Consider the following 22,053-nt stretch of genomic DNA (forward strand, 5'->3'; position numbering starts at 1 on the left):
CCCTGGCAGCCTGGGGGGCAGCCCTCCCCCCCCCCCGGGAAGCCTTGGGGATAACTTCAGTGCTATACAAGAGAAAAGGGTGAAGAGAGAGCTAGGGTCTCCGCAGTGAGTGTGTGTGCGCGTGCATACATACCATTGGGGGGGGTGTTGCTTCTGTGTGTGTACACACAGCATTTGAATATTGCTTCTCACCTTACCCCAACCAAACTGCGCGTTTCAGGGGAAAGCCACTTAGCTAAATTGTGTGGCAGTGCGGAGCGGAGGCTCAAGTGTGGTAAACAGCACAAAAGAGAGGATTTTGTCTTCTGAATGCAGATGTGTGCACCGTCGCTGATGAATGCTGTGGATATGGTGTGTTTAGGTGAATATGCACACACTTTGTATGTGTTTGGGCCCAACGCGTCTCCAAGGAATCCTTCGTCAGCAGCACCATGTGACAATGGTCAGGAACTGCTGGTGTGCGAAGATCTATATTTAGCCCTGATGATCTCCAGTGGCCAGGGAGGGTCTCAGAACTGGATGCATAAAGGGGAAGCGTCTAGGGATCAGGGTGTTGCCCTCTGGGATGAAGTCTAGCGCAGGCAGACTCTGATGCCCTGAATCATTAGTGATTTTTTTCCTCCTGCAAACAGTAGCTAGAGTTGGCTTGTGGTGGCTGTGCCTTAATTTAAAACATAGTTGGATCATGGTGTTAGGCTGAGAAACCAGGAGATTTACAGTGAAGCAGAATATGTACTTGGTTGGAGATTTGAGAGGAAATAGCTGGTCCAATGTGGATGGATGAGAGCTAATTTCTACAAAAAATAAAAATAAAAAAAGAGAGAATTTTGATTGTTGAGATTTCTGTGATTAAAAAAAGGAATTGCAGCAATTAGAGCAATTAATGGTTAAGCCCTGCCATTAATGGCATTCTACTGGGGGAGAAGACCCAGAGTGCTTTTGACAGATATCCGAGCTCCTAAGCAGTGCTGTGTTAGCCTTCCCAGCGGATTTTCAGTCAAAGATGAGAAGACCAGCCACTGATCAGCAAGTTTCTTGTTGGCATTCTTTCACTATATGTCGGTCAATCCTTTGTTTTCCTGGGGGTGGCAACATTTCTGACTACTAAGCATACTAGGCTCCTACCTGCCCATTGTCTAATGGAGTGTTCGGTTTTTAGAATTCATTTCCCTCATGGTGCATTTTCAGTCTTGCACCATATTTTGTGCTCCACCAGACTTTTGTCTGATCCCACCATGCCTGCCTGCTACCTAGAGACCACACTGTCTTTTGGAGAAGAGAAGCACCAGAAAGCTTTGACATGTACTGTCTGCCTCCTTAAGCCTTGGCTTAGCATCTAATCGAATATACTCTTAGGTAGATAGAATTAAATATTTCTAAGTATTTATTATTTATCCCAATGTCTATTTCTTATACTAACACTTCATTCTTATAACCTACAATTAACTAGAGACGAATTGAGCAACACATATCTAAGGAAATGAGAAATGATAACACTTGAAGGGCAGAAGTTAGGGGACAGTGCCCATGCGCACTAGGGTAGGTGGAATCCCTGTTGTGGCACAGGAAGCCATAGGATCAGCCTTATTCATCTCCAAAGGCTACCTGGAAGATTTGGACATGGGAGGAACATTTGAATGGCCCCAAGGGAGCAGCACCTCTTTGAAGGGGATTGGGGACAGGAAGGTATTCTCCTTTGCTTAGGAGAAGAATCTGGAATCCTGAAGCAAGGGTTGAGAATCTTGATTTTGGTGCCACAAACAATAAATGGGAAAGCCGTTATAACATTTTGTGATGTCTTTAACAAGGCAAAGAGTACCATTGATTTACTGGCTAAGATTTACGGAATTTTTGTTATTAGTGGTTGAATTCAGGTATTGCTTCCCCACCTCCTCACTTTTCCAGAATTATAATTATATTGGGAGGGGGTTCTCCAGTTAAATATACAAAAATTTGATCTGTGTGACCCTGGATTATCCTAAAATGACTGCTATTGAAGCCTAGGGCTATAGGCAGAGATTGGGTTCTGGCTGGTTTGGAACCCTACCAAGTCATTTATCTTCCCCCCAGTACCTGCGAGATCTGTAAATGGACATGGGAAGTTAAACTACATGATTTATGGGCCCCTCTTAGCTTGTCATGAGTGCTTTTTTTCTGTTAAAAATGTCACTGGATGCATTTGCACCCTGCACTAGGCATTGGTGGGTGAGCTGCAGTGAGATGTTCAGCTACTTTCTGAGTACATGTAGTGAAAAAAGGGTGAAATTTCTTTTTACTAATGAATTTATGTAGAGATAAATTACCATCTACTAATTCTTCTTCTTCTTCTCTTTTAAGAGAGATTTTTTGCGTGTACACTCGCCAGAGAGACAGAAAGCGAGAAATTATCCCCAGGGGAATGACCATACTGCAATCCCTTCTCCTCCGGTCTCCTCTTAGGATGTGGGCACACATGCGCGTGCGCACACACACACACCCCATATGAGTTTTAAGCCACCAGGCCTAGGACTCAAACCATGATCGGCCATGTGGGAATCCAGCAACGTAACCACTATGCCATCTGCTGGTCCCACCACTTACTAAAATTATAATTTCTCTTTTGAACAATCATTTCTCCCTTAGCAGTATGTATTTATTATTTCAACTCAGGTATGTTTATATCTGGAAATCAGTTTTTAAAAAGTTTATTAGGAAACACTGGTATGGAAATTAAACATAGAGAAAGTACAAATTAGCCTTGTAAGGAAGGAAAACATTTTATTGACTACCAATACTTCGCCATTTTTCTGAAAGAGAAGAATGGGGTGGTCGTGGTTATAGTTTTATAAGGATTTATAGCCAGAAAATCAAATGATCCCAGTTACATAATAAAATATGAATAAACATGCTACACTTTTCTAAATATCTTTACTAAATGTCAGATCATTTTCCTGTGGAGATGAATTAGGTGAAGAAAAATAAAACCTTTTAGGAAAGGTTGCTCTCAGTATGCTATTCTATAATTTGGCATGAGATCACTCAAGTGTGATTTAGCTGTTCATATTGGAACTGTTCAAGATGGCAGCCACCAGCCACATGGGGATATTTAAACTTAAGTTTGTTTAAAATGAAAAATTTAGGGCCAGCAGGTGGTATGGAGGTTAAGGCACTGCATCCTACAGGACTGACCACACAGTCTTGAGTCCCAGACCTGGCAGCTTGAAAATCATGCTGGGTGTGTGTGGGTACAAAATCGCAAGAGGAGAGTGGAGGAGAAGGGGTTGTGATGTGGCCATTTTCCCTGGAGAGGGGGAAGGAGGTGATTTCTCACCACTCCCACCTCTCCCACCATGCACCCTACAGCAAACTAAAAGCAAAGTAAAAATTTTTAGTTTCCCAATTGCACTAGCCACATTTTAAGTGCTTAATAGTCACTGCTGTATTGCATTGTGCAGAAGAGGGACATTTCCAGGACTGTAGAAAGTTATCTTTGACAGGTCTTGATTACATAATGATGATTATGATTATCCAGAAGATCATTTTTATTCTGAGAAAATGAAATAATTGATAATTAGATGGGCACTTAGGATGTAAGGAAATACTCCTGATGCTGTATCAGCCATATATGTCTTCCCCTGACAGCATAAGCAATGCTACTTTTCTAAGTTTAATAATATGCAGAGATCACCAACACTAATTTCTCCTTGTTTTTTTCTCCCAGAAATCCTGGTTGTCCTTTTCCTTTTTCAAACCAGCACCCGCTGCTACTGCTAGCATGTGCCAGCCTTTTCAAAGCCAGTACCTGCGAGATCTGTAAATGGACATGGGAAGTTAAACTACATGATTTATGGGCCCCTCTTAGCTTGTCATGAGTGCTTTTTTTCTGTTAAAAATGTCACTGGATGCATTTGCACCCTGCACTAGGCATTGGTGGGTGAGCTGCAGTGAGATGTTCAGCTACTTTCTGAGTACATGTAGTGAAAAAAGGGTGAAATTTCTTTTTACTAATGAATTTATGTAGAGATAAATTACCATCTACTAATTCTTCTTCTTCTTCTCTTTTAAGAGAGATTTTTTGCGTGTACACTCGCCAGAGAGACAGAAAGCGAGAAATTATCCCCAGGGGAATGACCATACTGCAATCCCTTCTCCTCCGGTCTCCTCTTAGGATGTGGGCACACATGCGCGTGCGCACACACACACACCCCATATGAGTTTTAAGCCACCAGGCCTAGGACTCAAACCATGATCGGCCATGTGGGAATCCAGCAACGTAACCACTATGCCATCTGCTGGTCCCACCACTTACTAAAATTATAATTTCTCTTTTGAACAATCATTTCTCCCTTAGCAGTATGTATTTATTATTTCAACTCAGGTATGTTTATATCTGGAAATCAGTTTTTAAAAAGTTTATTAGGAAACACTGGTATGGAAATTAAACATAGAGAAAGTACAAATTAGCCTTGTAAGGAAGGAAAACATTTTATTGACTACCAATACTTCGCCATTTTTCTGAAAGAGAAGAATGGGGTGGTCGTGGTTATAGTTTTATAAGGATTTATAGCCAGAAAATCAAATGATCCCAGTTACATAATAAAATATGAATAAACATGCTACACTTTTCTAAATATCTTTACTAAATGTCAGATCATTTTCCTGTGGAGATGAATTAGGTGAAGAAAAATAAAACCTTTTAGGAAAGGTTGCTCTCAGTATGCTATTCTATAATTTGGCATGAGATCACTCAAGTGTGATTTAGCTGTTCATATTGGAACTGTTCAAGATGGCAGCCACCAGCCACATGGGGATATTTAAACTTAAGTTTGTTTAAAATGAAAAATTTAGGGCCAGCAGGTGGTATGGAGGTTAAGGCACTGCATCCTACAGGACTGACCACACAGTCTTGAGTCCCAGACCTGGCAGCTTGAAAATCATGCTGGGTGTGTGTGGGTACAAAATCGCAAGAGGAGAGTGGAGGAGAAGGGGTTGTGATGTGGCCATTTTCCCTGGAGAGGGGGAAGGAGGTGATTTCTCACCACTCCCACCTCTCCCACCATGCACCCTACAGCAAACTAAAAGCAAAGTAAAAATTTTTAGTTTCCCAATTGCACTAGCCACATTTTAAGTGCTTAATAGTCACTGCTGTATTGCATTGTGCAGAAGAGGGACATTTCCAGGACTGTAGAAAGTTATCTTTGACAGGTCTTGATTACATAATGATGATTATGATTATCCAGAAGATCATTTTTATTCTGAGAAAATGAAATAATTGATAATTAGATGGGCACTTAGGATGTAAGGAAATACTCCTGATGCTGTATCAGCCATATATGTCTTCCCCTGACAGCATAAGCAATGCTACTTTTCTAAGTTTAATAATATGCAGAGATCACCAACACTAATTTCTCCTTGTTTTTTTCTCCCAGAAATCCTGGTTGTCCTTTTCCTTTTTCAAACCAGCACCCGCTGCTACTGCTAGCATGTGCCAGCCTTTTCAAAGGCAAGGAATGAGGAGCCATCTATGGTTAAGCTTGGGAACTGCAGGGAAGTTGAAGATGATAAAGCAGTTCATGCATACAGAATGTCATCATATTCTGGGTTTAGTTTCCACACCCAGTAAATATTTCTCTGAGGAAAGTTTTAAATGACTCTCCAGGTCATTTTAGAGTTCAGTACATTTCCATGTGCCGAAATATCATTTTATGTTTTAATAGACAATTAACAATATCAAGACAAAAGATGACAAATCTTAGCCATGTTTTTCTTCCAGGGAAACCAAAGGTAGTAACTATTTGAGTCAGAATCCCTTTCCTGTACCCATTAGTAACTAGTAACAAAAATTTTAAGTAGCATCCAGGATAAATCAAGCAAACTACCAGTTCATTTTCTGAATGGATGCCTGTAACTCAAATCAGGAAATAATAGTACTAATTTTACTGTGGAGAGAAATGGGATCTTCCTTCTTTAAAAACACTGATTTTCCTTCCTTCACTTTGGAATTTACTAAGCCCTTGGCACTCAGTCCCAAAGAATCTACTTATCTTACAGTTATTTACTGTCTGTTCACATGCCAAAGAGGTGAGTTGACTCGGAGTTCTCTGTGTGTGTTGTTTGCCCTCTCGACACAATGCCTCTTTTCAAGAAGGTTAGCAGAGGTATAGCATGTCTATGGTCTCCACAGAGGCTGCTGGAAATCTCTGCTTTTAGGACTTCTGTTACCTGAGGAAGGAAATCGGAAGATAATCTTCTAGACATTTTCAAACTCAAAATAAGCCATGTTGTAGATACTGTCAGAAACGTGACCTTTGCCTTTCACTCTGACTCGAATCCATACTCAGAGACACACTATAAGAATACAGCCCCTATGTTCTCATAGAGCTAGCAGTGTAAACATGAATCTGAAAGTACTGAGGTGTCAGCTGGAATATACCAGATAGTACCAGTAAAATGGAAATATGAGGAGACTTCAAAAAGTTCATACAAATGCATAGAATTAAAGTACAAGTTTATTTCGGTGCAAAAACATTTTTGAAATCCATGCATAGTTTTTCTTTTTCTTCATAATACACATTTCCATGAATTCTGTAGTTCACAGATCTGCCACGTGAAGACAAAAAAGGAAGAAAGAAGTTGTCTAAGATGCATCTCGCCAAAGTACAAAGTTCCTTTGGAATCTAGATGAAAATCAGGGAACCAGTCATTCCAGGATATTAAATTAAACCTCTCCCCACTAAACAAATATGCGTTCAAAGTTCAACTGTGATAGGGTAGGCCTTCATCTATTGCAGTGGGGACTTTTTTTTTTTTAAATTACAGCACATGCCCAGCATTTGAACAGAAGCTACTATATTGTGGTCAACATAAAGATGTTGAATTTATTAAATATTTTACTGATGCCCTCTACAGTGAAATAGGAATTGGAATAAAACAATTTTTTTTTTCTTTGACTCCTGCATTTTCTATCTCATTCTTCTGGGTGTAAAGGAAATGCTGACTTGACATACTGGCTGAGATTTACAAAGCACCTACAGCAGGCGTTGAAGGATGGCTTTTGATTTAGTTCCCACACCCATCTTTTTCTCAACCTCTTTTCCAATTTGAATTGTCACCTGAAACCACCTTATCCCGGTGCACCTGCTCCATCATAAATAACATTGTGCAAAAAGCAGTCGCTAATTCAAACACAGTCTGCTGTTTAGAGAAAGGCAGCTTTTCATCTTGTGCTTTGGTTGGTCTGAAACCATTAGGCATGCCTTTCAAATCCATTCATCCCGTAAATCACCCAGAGCTTGCTTCCCTGCTGCAGGATCAATGTCAGGCTGAACTTTTTCAGGGTCCTTGGAAGAACATGATATATCTTTGTGACCAAATTAGCTGCCCCTGTAACATGTCTTGTCTGTCAACTAACTTTTCAGATTACCAAATTAATTTTAAAAAAGAACATTCATCTTGTGTACCTGGGCTCTATCTTTACTTCCTTTTGAAAAGTTTTCTAGCATAACATGTAATCTGATTGCTAATTTTGGTGGCTCTAAGCATTCTTTTTGTCTGGTTCAATGTTTTGAAAACCTAAATCTGTTTCCCATTAACTCACTGCCTCTCCTTTTACCCAAAAGTGCCACCTTGGTTGGGGTGGGGTGAGGGGGCTTATTTTAATAGCTCTCCCTAAACAAAACAAAACAAAACAAAATTATCATTCCTTTATTCTCTTTAAGTCAGTTTGATTGATACTACCTGCAAATGTTCCTTAATTTCTAAGGAACCATTCTTTTTTTTTTTGGGGGGGGGGGGAGAGGTTTTTGCTACAGGGCGCGTGTGCTCGCCAGACAGACAGAGAGAGAGACAGAGAGACAGAAAGCGAGAAATCACCCCCCATGGGGGATGGTCAGGCCGCAATCCCTTCTCCATTCTCCTCTCGGGATCTTGGGCATGCACGCACATGCGCCCGGCGTGAGTTTTAAGCCACCGAGTCCGGGACATGAACCGTGGTCGACTACGTGGGAGTCCAGCGACATAGCCATCACGCTAACTGCTGGTTCCCTAAGGAACCATTCTTGAATGTGTTAGACCAAAGTCCTTTCAAAGCTACTTGTTCTTTGGTACAGCTAAATAATAATCCAAATCCTATACAGGCCAGCATGTAAGCTTCTTCATCTCCGGTCTGCGAACTCCCTGAATATATATGTAAACTCAATATTTCTCTAAGGCCCTGGAAGAGAGGAGTGTGTGATCTCCCTGGAATTTTAAGAGCCATTGGAAGAATAAGATGAGTTTTGAGTTGGGATGAACTGGCTTACAAATGAAGATGAGAATTACTTGAGAGATTAACCTGCCCTCTGCTTCATGTATTATTGGTAGGATTTGAACAGTCAGTGGCTTTTTAAAAAAAAATATTTATTCTTATTTATTCATTCATTTATTTTATTTTGATCAGAGATAGATACAGAGAGAGAGGGAGAAAGAGAGAGAGGGAAAGTGAGAAAGCAAGCCACCAGATCCAGGACTAGAACCGTGGTCGGGCATGTGGGAGTGTCCAGCACCTTAACCATCATGCCACCTGCTGGTCTCAGCAGTCAATGGCTTTTTAAAGTTTGTCTCATGTAAGTATTTTTTGTTGTTGTTGTTTGTTTTTGTCTTTTTTCCCAGGAATTAACTACTTTGAGGTTTGACTTAATAGTAAATGAATGCCAGTATTTACCTTGCTGCTCTGTCACACATTTTAATTTTGGACAAGAGTCGGTTTTGGATAGCAGGTCCCCATTAGTAGGTACAGGCTGAGTATCCCTTATTCAAAATGTTTGAGACTAGAAGTGCTTCAGATTCTTTTGTATTTTGGAATATTTGCTTAATAATGAGATACCTTGGGAATTGGACCCATGTCTAAACACAAAAATCATTTACATTTCGTATATATCTTACATACACAGCCTGAAGGTTATTTTTGTATTGTAGCATTTTGACTGTAATCACAATGAAGTCAGCTGTGGAATTTTCCACTTGTGACATTATTTTCACACCCAGCAAGCATTGGATTTTGGAGCTTTTCAGATTGTGGTTTGGGGATTAGGGGTCTTCAATTGGGCTAGGCAAAATTTGTATTAAAGAAGGGTGGCGGGCAGTGGAGTGGCCTGAGATTATGTTGGAACGTGTAGAGAGGAATAAGTTGAGTGAGGGCTTACAGGACCCCAGAGACAGAAAATGTTAGTTAGAGAAGCTGAAAGGAGGAGATTTGCTGCAGGGGAGGAGGCATCAGAACCACCTTGTATAAAAGATGAGCAGAAGCTGTGGTTAAGGACAATCTTACACCTACACTTTGTTCCCCTAGTGAAATTGCAGATGATCCCCAGAATAAATAGTGCCCAGACACAAATACTTCTCTGGATTTTTATATCCAGTACTTTGGATATTGGATTTAACAAGAACAAACACAATATATAAACTTCTGGGCTTCACTTTTCAGTTCCAGAACCAAATCGGGTAGAACTAAATACCTGGACATCAAATCTGAGTAATACTGAACAAACAATATCTGTTGATGTGTGTAATAAGGTGGAAACTACTTGAAAGATAATATTCCACTATGTTCATTTTCTGAGGTACTTAAGCTTACTTTCTGTACCATTCTGTTGGTTTACCCTGATGTTTATCAAATGCATCTATGACACAGAGAGTTGATCTTTCAGAAAACAGCTAGACTGACCACTTACTAGAGATTGTCTATAAAGCAGTGATGTATACTATGACCCATGACCTTTCTTTCAGTCATTTGTCTTATTAAAAATTCTAGGTGGAAATCTATAAGTACATATGAGCAAATTTTACTGTATTTCATTTAATCTAAGGTACCATCTATTGTAAGATACTCTGTTTCATGTATGGCTGAAAAAGATTGTTAATTAAGTTTTCTTATCATTTGACTGTATACATACCTCTCAGTTTTAAAGATACAAAAGTGGTGCATTTTAGACTCTGAAATTTCTACTAAATAGGACTATGCTTTGATTGTAAAGGTCAGTATCTTAAATACTGCTGTTGACAGTATGACTTTTTAATAAGAGTAATTAATAGGTTTAATATGTCTTTAGAGAAAAAAATTATGTAGACCTGTAAAACATAAATAATTCTAATAGCCTACAATTTGGGACAGATTGACAGGCTTTTCATTTTATGGTTAAACAGTAGAAGTTCAAAACAGACCATTTACCGTATAACATTTTGTGAGTGTAATAAATTTTGAACCTGGAATTTGAAGACCTAGGTTAGAAACTATCCTATCTGTTCCTTATTCAAAGAATAAAGCCAAGGAAGTTGGTATCATTTTCCTGAACCTCAGATTCATATGTACTCAAAAAAGAATGAGAATTCCTGTCAGATGGGTGGCTGTGGAACCCAGAAGGGCATTGTCATCAATGCTAAGCCCTTGCATGAATGCAGTGAAGTTCTCAGGGTCTTCCACACAGTAGATACCAACAGAGAGACTTCCGGGGGGAATTCGGAAAAGTAAAGACTTGGGAATATCGAGCTCTTTGTCCAAAAAAAAGAAAAACAAAAACAAAAACAAACATAGAACTAACAAAAAAGAAGGACTTAAAGAATTGAAGAAATGCTGTCTTGAGTATATGGCAAGGTAGAAAACGTGACCACAGTGTATAAACAGCAAATAGCTGGAGTCTCTTGGAGTGACTTGAATCTTAGTGGTTTGTTTGGTCTCAACAAGTTCAACAATCAAGATGGCTCATGGGAAAATGAAATCAGCTAATTAGCCACAGAACTTAGGGCTAATTAGAAAGTGGAAAGCACACTGTAGTATACTCCCTTCTTATTATTGAGGGTTTTTTTTTTTTTTTTGAGAGGTTTTTGGTATAGGGCGCGTGCGCTCACCAGAAAGACAGAGAGACAGAAAGCGAGAAATCACCCCCCAGGGGGGATGATCACACCGCAATCCCTTCTCCTCCATTATCCTCTCAGGATCTTGGGCACGCACGCACACGCGCCCAGTGTGAGTTTTAAGCCACCGGGTCCGGGACTTGAACCGCGGTCGACTACGTGGGAGTCCAGCAACATAGCCATTACGCTAACTGCTGGTTCCCTTATTATTGAGTTTTAAGTATAAGAAGCAATAGCCCCGATTAATTTACCTCATTTTCATTTCCACTGCTATATAAAGTATGTTGTTTGGGTACTTTGTGGGAGGGAGTTTTCTAAGTGTTGATATTTTGTACCTCCTGGGGGAAATCCTATGAGTGATACATTTCCAAAGAATTACTCGAAAGTCATTTGCCGTTGCGCTAATATGAATGCTCTAAGAATAACTTAGCTATAACATAGGAGGTAGGTAGTTTTGTTGTAAGGATTTGGGAAGATATCAGGAAAACTGGAAATAGCAGTTGGAAAATATACTGGGAAGGAGAGGGATGGTAAAAAACTTTCTGAAAATCGCATTGCTATGAAGTGCCAGAATTAGGACTTCATTAAATTTGAATCCTGGGCTGGATCTTAGTCCTTGTTCGCTCTATAGGAGTAAATAATTTAAGAAGTAGAAATACTGAGTGGCTCGTGGCACTGATTTCTTAGAATGGAACTGAGTGTCCTGTGCTCGTTTTGGGGCTTGGTACTTACTGTAAGCTGATAAGCCCAGGCCGTAAGGAGTGCAAGGTTCCGGGAGTTCCATCCAACTCCCCGGGTCTCTGCTTGCACATTGAGAAAAGAGGAGACCGAACCAGACCGTGATGGTGCGTGGGCTTAGGCTGTCCCAGAACTGTTTTGCAGTCTTGGCCAGTCACTCAGGACACGCACTCTCCCACTTAGTTAGACCTCCAGGTCTTTCTTATTCCTCCTTCTGACCACTTCTCACTGATGGCAAGTGGAGAGTGGAATGAAATTCGTTTCCATATCCCGGACTAGGTGATTTCCATGGTCCCTTTGAATGTTTATCATTTTCTGGTATTCCCAATTTCTGGCCAACTATTCCCCAAAACACTTTATTAAAACAACTTACATAGCAACAAGTAAGTAGAGAAATCAAGGAAAATGCACAGATGCTGGCAAAACCAAACCAAAAGCCAGCGGTGAGGGCATCACAGAGCTCCACTCTTCCCCTCTGTGTAAAGGACATTGTGTGGTTATAACCATCCAGATTTGCTATAGGGCACATGCACTCACTAGAGAGAGACAGAGACAGAGAGGGAAAGTGAGAAAGCACCCCTTGGGGGGTGTTAACCACCTCATAATTCCTTCTGCTCCATTCTCCTCTTGGGATTTGGGGCACACTCAGCACACACCCAGTTTTGTTTCTCTAGCCAGGTGCAAGACTCAGACCATTCAGTGGTGCACGTGGGATCCAGCCCTCTTACCACCACACCACCAGCTGGCTCATCTAAAGCTTTTTTAAGCCAGAGGCCACCAAATGCAGACAGATGGTTCCCTCGCAATTATCAGAAGTAATTTTTAGGAGCTTTTCTTCTCAGGTTCAGGGGCATTCTCAGGGAAAAAGGTAAATTGGTGGGGCTTCTGCCAGAGGGGGGGGGGGAGACAGAGACAGCGAGAGGCAAGGTGAGAAATCACCCCCTGGGGGGACGGCCACACTGCAATTCCTTCTCCTCTGTTCTTCTCCCGGGATCTTGGGCATACACTCACATGTGCCCAGTATGAATTTCAAGCCATCTGATCCAGGACTCGAACCACAGTTAGCCATATGGGAGTCCAGCGATGTATCTGCTACATCACCTGCTGGCCTAAAATTGGCTGAATTTCTTCTGCGGTGACTATATGGCTCATGAAATGTACTCTTAGAAAACTGGCAATTTGAAGAGGAAGGAAAGGTGTTTTGTTCAAAATGTGAACATCGAGTTAGGTTATTTCTCTGCAGTTTGTCCACGTGAGGTCTTCTCAGCTAAGGGGGTTGTAGATTGTGTGTGTTGATGTGACAGCTCATCATTTCTGACCCTGTGGCTGCTGTGCTGTGTCCTGCCTCCAGGAGGGGTCTGGCACCAGTGACCCTGGTAGTGACCAACCCCAGATACAATGGTCCTCAGCGGTCACTCCCATGTGTGACAGTTTCCTCAAGGATCCCTTTATGTCACCCTTCAGCATGGTCTGTGGATTGGACAGAGTAGGCAGAGAGGTACTCCCCCTCCCCATTTAGATTTCTTTTTTCTGAGAGGTTTTTGCCATAGAGCATGTACGCTCACCAAAAAGACAGAGGCAGAGAGACAGAAAGTGAGAAATCACCCCAGGGGAGATGGCCATGCCGCAATCCCTTCTCCATTCTTCTCTCGGGATCTTGGGCATGCACGCACATGTGCCCGGCGTGAGTTTAAGCCACTGAGTCTGAGACTCGAACCGTCATCGACTACATGGGAGTCCAGTGACATAGCCATTATGCCAACTGCTGGTCCCCCCATTTATATTTCTTGATGCTTCTTTTCTTAATTGCTGTCTTCACCTGCCAGGTTGGCTTTATAATGGACGTTCCCCAAGAGTCTTCCCCTGGCCTCCTTCTGCCAAGGCACGTGTCACGTTGTGAGGCTCTGCTCCCACCCCCAGTAGCTGAGCTGGAACAGATGCGGCGGAGTGGAGGATGGGACTTCTCAGCCAGGGCTCCACACCCCTCCCCTTTGGATGCAGATGTCTCTGGCATGTTGAAAAGAAAGATTAGCCCAGGTTGTGTCCTCCTGGAGTCTCCATGTCCCTGTTTCTGTCAGTCCTAGGCCCGGAGTTTGGCTTCCCTCATTGTTTGATTTCTGAAACCCCCAGTCTCCTTGGTAGCTTTTGAATGGCTCCATTGTCCCGGCGTGCTGCCTGAAACCCGGGGTCTGCTCTTGGGACTGGGCGCTCTATCCCCAGGAATCCAAGTAATGACTTAATAGCCACTGGCCTCAACTGGGCGTGCTCTGACAAGGGCTTTGTGAGTTGCAGAGCACACAGATGGAGAGGAGCAACTTATCCTGGGATGTCACAGTACTCCGCTCCAAATCAGGTGCCTTCTCAGCCTGCGTGTTTACTGAGAGCTGAAGCTTTCTATCCTCCCTCCACCGAGAATTTGACACAAAGCAGTGAAAATCAACATCTGATCTTCCACCGAAAGCTGGAGAGTCAGCACTAATCTCTTGAAACATTCACACACACACACACACACACAGTTTAATCCCAGGCTTCTTTTGCAAGTTCATTTTTTAACATCAGCTTTGGATGTCTCGCAGTATGTCCACGGTGGTCAGATGTATCTTAAAAGCTGTATCAATTTTTCTGGCCATGTTTGAAGGCATACCCCTTAGGGAAACGCTTGGCTCAGTGGCTAAGGCAGCCCACATTTAGTGTCCTGCCATCACCACCCCACAACCAAAAATGAAGCAGAGCTGTCTATGAGGGACAGCCAGAGACTTGAATTTAAGTCTTGATTGGAGCCTTTGGTCCAAGTATTTTATAATATTTGATTGAATGAGAGTGTACTCAGAAGTATGCATCCATGTGGAACTCAAAGAGCAATTTGGATCATGGTGGGTTCTGATACTGTGTCAGAACATACACTTTTTTTTTCTTTACGAATCATTTAATTTTATTTATCATTAATGTTTGCTATAGGTCATACATGCTTGAGAGAGAGACAGAGAGAGACAGAGAGAGAGAGAGACAGAGACAGTGAGAAAGCAAGCCACCAGGTCCAGGACATGAACCGCTGTCGACCATGTAAGAATCCAGTGTCTTAATCCCCACACCACCTGCTGGCCCCGCCTTATGCTGTTTTCTAAAACGAAGTTTAGTGCCTACAAAAGCTTACTCTTCCCTCTACGCTGCATATTGCTGACAACATATTTTCTTTTTCATCCCTTTTAGGAAAGTATGCCTCAGACGCCTCCCTTTTCAGCAATGTTTGACAGCAGTGGTTACAACCGAAACCTCTACCAGTCTGCAGAGGACAGCTGTGGAGGATTGTATTACCATGACAACAACCTCCTCTCCGGCTCCCTGGAAGCACTCATCCAGCACTTAGTACCTAATGTGGATTACTACCCGGATGTATGTATTTCTGCTGCTCTGACACATGTCCTTGGGATAGAGTAGTAGACGGGGACTACGAGAACTGCAGAATTATTGGGCCATCGGAGAAGTCATGACACCTTTTTGCATAGAAAAATATGTTATGACTTTTCTGATGACCCAGTATATCTAGGCCGCTAAGAATTTCTCTAATAAGAAACTGCATTTGATGATCGAGTGCTCCGAGATCAGATTGCACCTGCATGTGGATTGGGTTTGGTGTAGTCTGTGTATTTTTTTTTTTTTCGGGTTATGTGCCACATTATGGGCAGTCTGATACCATCTAAATGAAGTATCTGTAGGGTTGCTTCATGCATATACCTTAGTCCTTAAATAGAACTGCCAGAGAACATTGGATGCTCCCAGAATATTAAATGCCTTGTTTCCAAGACCATCATTATGCTGAGAAAAGTGACTGTAACCAGGGAAGGTACATGGAGGAGAACAAGATTGGTGCTCAAGATGCATTTCTTTGAAGATTGAGCATTAGGGACCAGCAGTCAGTGTAATGGCTATGTTGCTGGACTCCCATCTAGTCGACCGTGGTTCAAGTCCCGGACCCGGTGGCTTAAACTCATGCTGGGCGCATGTGCGTTTGTGCCCAAGATCCTGAGAGGAGAATGGAGAAGGGATTGCGGTGTGGCCATCCCTCCTGTCTCTGTCTTTCCGGTGAGCACACACACCCTATAACAAAACTTCTCCAAAAAAAATTAAAAATAAAAAAAGATTGGGCATTAGATGGCGTGTTTTTGTTTTATCTTGATAACCCACATTTGCATAGACCGTACTTTCTAATCTAGAGTATTATATATTCTCTCAGCCTTTACATTAATTCCAAGAGAGTGAAGGGGGGAAAACTGAAATGCAGTGTCTTGTGTATTTGCTCATGGTCTCTCTCCCGGCATCAGCAATCAAACTTAGGTTTTCTTTATGGGGCAAGTGATTTTTTCCCTATTTTCTCCTGCTGTAGCTGCCCCTGTGGAATTGAGCTCAGGAGTACAACAAGATTTACTAAGCAGCTGGTTATTGATAAAGATTTCATGAAAATATCTAGAGACTGCATTCACTTGTTTTTATAAATACAATAACTTCTTTGGTGTACAAAAGATAGTTTGTACTTGCCACTGTAATTCCCCGTAATGTTTCTTACTGAATTATCTCTCTGTGTGTGATTTGTTATATAGCATTTTCAAATATGTTGCCACACAGGGAAATCTTGTAATCAAAACTAAAAGGAACCCCTTGTTCAGCCCTCTAAGTGTTTATGAGCTACTAAAGGCGCCTGAGGGGGAAAAAATAAAAAAATAATAAAAAGGCCCATGGAATTTCTTTTTTTCTTTGGGAGTCTGAAACTATTATAACAAATAAGCACTACTTCATTACTGGCTTCTTGGGACACAATGTGGTTAAAGAAAAGTATATAGTGTTACATTGTACTTTATCAAATTGCTTAGCCTTTGAACAAGTAAATAGGTTACTTGAAAGCTGGCCTTTGAATGTTCCAACACAGATACTTCAGTGTGCTACAGTGTACGCTGGAGAATTCTTGAGCTGAATGTGGGTTGAGTGGGTGGGGATTTTGTTGTCATTGCTTTTGGTTTCCATTGAGTTACCATAATATTTGGAGACAGCACCAGCTTCTATATGGGGAGTATATTTAAGTTAGATTTAGCTCCCTGGACTGAATCTCATTCTTCTTTGTGAGTGTGAGTTATGTGTTCTGGTATCCTGGCTCCCCCAGGGTGGATGTGAAAATGTGCTCTTAATTGCAAAAGCCAAACGTATCCTGTATTTTGCTATTTTTAGCATGGTTTAAAAGAAAAGCTGTATCAGAAATCCATCTTACCCTGTTTTACTACTAGTGGGTATTGCTTTTGAAACAGCAGCCTCTTCATTTGGAGCAAGAGAACTTAATGAAATAAGGAAGATACATTTCCGAGGAAAATGTAACCATGGTGACTTTTTCCTCTTGCCACAGAGAACGTACATATTTACCTTCCTGCTCAGTTCCCGGTTATTTATGCATCCATATGAGCTCATGGCCAAAGTTTGCCACTTATGTGTTGACCACCAGAGACTCAGTGATTCCGATGGTGATAAGGTAATGGCGTATTTTCAACTGCATAATTTTTAAATTGGGTATACTAATCTGTGGCTTAGATTTTGTAAAGCCGGTATCTCTTTAAGTACTCTTGGCTATGCATAGGGAATTGGGAGTGGTATAAAGAACCCCATATAATTGTAACGCATGAAATATCCCTAGAATCTGCTTTGAGTGGGAGGCTCTTGGTGTTGGCTTGGGAGGGGGAGGCCTGGAACTTTTTGTTCAACTCCTGAGACTTTTTGCACTAGAAGTTTATCAATGATGCTGTGTAATTATGTATTTGATGTAGTCTCTGGTGATAGACGTTACTAAATTAGATTTGCTTTTGCTCCCTAGAATCAGATAAGAAAAATTGCACCTAAAATCCTTCAACTTCTGACAGAATGGACAGAAACATTTCCTTATGATTTTCGGGATGAAAGAATGATGAGAAATTTAAAAGACCTGGCTCACCGAATAGCCAGTGGCGAGGAGGTTGGTAAACTGCATTTAGCATGTCCACTGGACTTCCTGGGCATAGAGGGTGGGACATAGTGCTGAATTATGAATCAGAGTCTCTGCTGCTGCTTTTTTCTTGGCTTTAGACCATCTCATTTCAAAAGGATATAGTCTAGATGAATTTGGGGTATGTTCATGTCAATTCATGCATAGAATTCATGTTGCAAGACTGTGTGTTTTAATTTGCCAGAGGGCATATGTACTCACCAGAGAGAGAGAGAGGAAGAGAGTGAGAGAGCAAGAGTGAAAGAGAGGGAGAGAGAGAGAGAGCGCCTCTCAGTGGGACATAGTCACGCCACAATCCCTTCTCCTCTATCCCTGCATTCTGTGGAAATTCAGAGCATGTACCCACACATGGCCAGCCTGTGTTTTGAACCACTGGGATAGGATTCAGACTGCATGGTCAGCCATGTGGGATCTGGCTCCCTTAAAAACACTGCCATAGTACCAGACTAAGTATGTATTTAGTTTTACCTTGCTTCCTTCCCAAAATGTTTGACACAGCTGGTTAAATAATAAATAACATATTCGTTAATTTATTTATAAAGTAAATAAACATGTTAATATATCCACAGATGATAAAAAATATTAGCAGATCATAAATAGAAATAGACAATCTGGGGCCCGGAGGTAATGCAGTGGTTAAGGATGCCGGACTCCCACATGACTGATGGCAATTCGAGTCCTGGACCTGGTGGTTTGCTTTCTCACTTCTCTCTCTTTCTCTCTCTCTCTTCCTCTCTGGTCAAATTAAATTCAATCAATAAATAAAGTTAAAACAAAATAATTCTCTTTGGTCAAATTAAAATAAATAAATAAATGAAGTTAAACAGAATAATTCTTTTTAAAAAAAGAAACAGGCAATCTAGACCCTAGAAGGGAGAAGTCAACTATGCTGATGTCGAGACCCAGTGAGTGGGACGGGATTGCTGTGGTCTTGGTTTAAGTGCTATGTAAAAGGGAATATTGTTGGCTATATATTCTGCACTGTCAGGAAAAAGAAAAGCATGCTGATTGTTTAGGGCACTCGATGACAATTTGGAAAGCTTTCTTAGGAGGAATTCTGTATAGGAGACATAGAATGGGAGGCTCTTTATATAGTGCTCTTTATAAAACTGTTTCTAACAAATGATTCTTGATAAAAGCTGAGCTCATAGATTTCATGTGTAAATTAGTAAAGGTAATTCTTTAGGTGAGGAGACTAGAGAAAATGATGAAGGTTGTCTGAAGCATGGCCATTGATGGAAGGCTAGCATCTAGAATAGGTGGATATGGAAAATAAGTCTCTGAGCTATTCTCTCATAAAAATCACTTCCTTCCATTGAGCCTTTGATAAGAGCTAACTAGCTGTGACAAATGCAAGGTTATCCTCTTCGAAGCAGACCTGGAGGCTGGTATCCTATGTGGAGGCTTGTAGGGCAAGGATGTTTTTGTATGGCTGGTAAGCTTCTGGGAGCAAGTCCCTTAAGCAGAGATACAACATTTTCACATAGAAAAAGGTAGAGGAAGCCTTTGGCAGTTGTAGGGCTGTCTCGTTTCATCCATCTCAAAACGCGCTTTCCTATAATGAAGAACCTTCCCTGAGAACTCATTCTTTCTGCGGTCTGCTTGAAAGATAATGTAAAAAGACACCCTTCTAATTCTTGTGAATGTGTTTTCATGCCATCCCCCTGACCTTTAAAATCAGACTAAAATGAGGTAAGATTAACGCTTGAAAAATTGCTCCCTGGCATTCCTAGTGTGTGCTCGACTCACGAAGTGGAACGAGCCCTTTTACCGTTACTTTAGGACGTTGGTGCACTGAGTGCTCCAGGTACCCATTATTTCTGCAAGGCTCAGTGCGTTTCTTCCTGAGTCATTTCGTACGCTGTAAATGTTAGAAGTCGTTTGTGCCTATGACAGGTCCTGGAGAGGTACACGTTGATGGGCCCCTCACTCACAGAGGCCAGAGTTAAACATCACAGCACAATTTGATAGCACATCTGCTAGGAAGGTTAGCTTTGGGGTTCCGTGGCAGGGTCAGTGCTGCTCAGTGACCTTAGTTTATGACAAGCTGCTCTAAAGGTTAGTGGCATTATGAGTGCTTTTTCTTGTCTGAAGGCTGAGACCTAAATCAGATAGTCATTCCTCATTTCACTTAAGTTGTGCGTAGCTACTTGAATTTATGTGTCAGTCAGCTTTCTTTCCCATCATTGCCTTTTTTGTTTTTTCCTTTAAGGTTGTTGCCATAGGGCAAAGGGACAGTGAGATGGAAAGTGAGAAGCCACTTCCCAGGGGGACTGGCCATGTTGCAGGTCCTTCCATTCTCCTCCTGGGATTTTGGGCATGCACACATACACAAGCCACTGGGTCCAAGACTCGAACTGAGTTCGGCCATGTGGGAGTCCAGCACCTTACCACCATACCACCTGCTGCCCCCCTCCTCCCCCATCATTGCTTTTTTAAGCAATAGAAACTACTTGGTTCTTGGATAGAAAGAACTTGGTTCTTTCCAAAAAGAGTACCTCAAAAATCGTTTTTTTCTTTTTAAGTTGTTAGTATTTTTAAATACCAAGTGTAGCAAGTGAGTGGCTTTGGGTCCTTCTCATGGTGGGAGTCAGAGGGGAGTACTTTCTGTGTTGGCCAGGTGAGATCTGGTCTTTGTGTTGAATAGGATCCATTCACTTGGACACGGGGTAGAACAGCGAAAAGGGCCGAATAGCCTGCCAGACGTGGCTTTCTACCCACGCTTCTTTGTTAATAACGTATTCTGGATAAATCTCAAGAAGTTCAGATCATTTTGAGCATAAAAAGAGTAGAAGAGAAGACAAGCCAGTCCTAACTGAGGAACTGATTAAACGAGGGGTTCAGTGGAGCGCTGTCAGCTGCCTTGACCAGGTTGGGTTCTCTAAGGGGATGTCGTTCCTGATTCCTCTCAGGACTTAGGAATCAGGTACACACATGACAACCGGCTGTTCTGCACGTGCTTTGACCAGGCCCTAAACGTGTTGCTCCTCCCTCATCTTGGTGACTCCCCGGCATTAGGTCCCTTTCAGCTCTTTTTTTTTTTTTGGAGAGGTTTTCACTACAGGGCGCGTGTACTTGCCAGACAGACAGAGAGAGACAGAAAGTGAGAAATCACCCCCCAGGGGGGATGGTCACGCCGCAATTCCTTCTCCTCCATTCTCCTCTCGGGATCTTGGGCACGCACGCACACACGCCCGGTGTGAGTTTTAAGCCACTGGGTCCGGGACGTGAACCACGGTCGACTACGTGGGAGTCCAGCGACATAGCCATTATGCTAACTGCTGGTTCCCATGGTCCCTTTCAGCTCTTAAGTGTGAGGGCCCCTCTGCTTCCTGCTCTTTGTGTGGCAGGCTCCTTATCTGTCGTGTGCTGAGATCTTTCCTCGCCACCCCAGCTACGACCATAGCCACTTCCCGTTACTGGCTTTTACCACAATTTCCTCCATAGCACTTTTTTTTTTTTTAATTCGGGGAGGTTTTTTGCTATAGGGCATGTGTGCTTGCCAGAAAGACAGAGAAAGAGAGATAGAAAGCAAGAAATCACTCCCCAGGGGGATGGCCACACCGCAATCCCGTCTCTTCCATTCTTCTCTCAGGATCTTGGATATGCATGCACACACGTCCGACATTAAGCCACCGGGTCTGGGACATGAACCACAGTTGACTCCATGGGAGTCCAGTGACATAGCCATTACATCTCTGCTGCTCCCCCTCCATAGTGCTTTATAGCACTCCGTGATTAGTAATTGTTACCTTTTTTTAAAAAACAAAACAAAACAAAACAAAAAAAATCTTTTATTTCTTCAGAGAGAGAGAGAAAGAGCGAGCACTCCCCCTCAACAGAGTCCTTATTCTGTAGTCAGGCCTTGGCCTGCTCGTATTAGGGGCACACACACATGCACAGTGTATACAAGCAGGCCCTGGGTGCGAACTGGAGACTCCCTCGTGTGGTCCAGTTTTGTTACCATTACTACACCGTCCAGCCTCTACTTGCCTTCTTTTTTTTTTTTTTTTTTTCATGTGCTCGCCAGAGAGACAGAGACAGAGAAACAGAAAGTGAGAAATCACCCCCTAAGGGGGTTGGCCATGCCACAATCTCTTCTCCTCCATTCTCCTCTCTGGATTTTGGGCAGGCACGCACACATGCCCAGTGAGTCAAGCTGCCAGGTCTGGGACTTAAACCATAGTCAACGACGTGGGAGTCCAGCACTTTAAACACTATGCCACCTGCTGGCTCCACCTCTGCTTGCTTTCTTATTGATTTCTTTCCCCACTAGCATCCATGCTATGCTCTCTTTGCTCTTCATGACATCTTAAATTCCTAGCTCAGTGCCTGGCATTTAATAGGCTCTGAATAGTGTTTGAGTGAATGAGCAAATCAGTTACTGGAATAGGAAACTATTATTTCCCTCCACTGGAAAGAGT

The 22,053-nt window shown here is 42.2% G+C and overlaps 1 protein-coding gene across 4 annotated transcripts in view; it reads left to right on the top strand.

Annotated features, from left to right (window-relative positions):
- Nucleotides 1-22,053, top strand: part of RASGEF1B (RasGEF domain family member 1B) — a 607,920-nt gene that overhangs the window by 565,307 nt on the left and 20,560 nt on the right. For all 4 annotated transcript variants that reach the window (XM_014588947.2, XM_006151446.3, XM_006151448.2 and 1 more), the window contains 3 exons: nt 14,818-15,000; nt 17,000-17,122; nt 17,462-17,599. In XM_014588947.2, coding sequence (XP_014444433.2) covers nt 14,818-15,000; nt 17,000-17,122; nt 17,462-17,599 — 444 coding nt within the window. Of the gene's footprint in view, nt 1-14,817; nt 15,001-16,999; nt 17,123-17,461; nt 17,600-22,053 lie in introns of those variants that run through there.

Source organism: Tupaia chinensis, unplaced genomic scaffold (assembly GCF_000334495.1).
Source record: "Tupaia chinensis unplaced genomic scaffold, TupChi_1.0 Scaffold000318_1, whole genome shotgun sequence".
Lineage (NCBI taxonomy): Eukaryota > Metazoa > Chordata > Mammalia > Scandentia > Tupaiidae > Tupaia > Tupaia belangeri.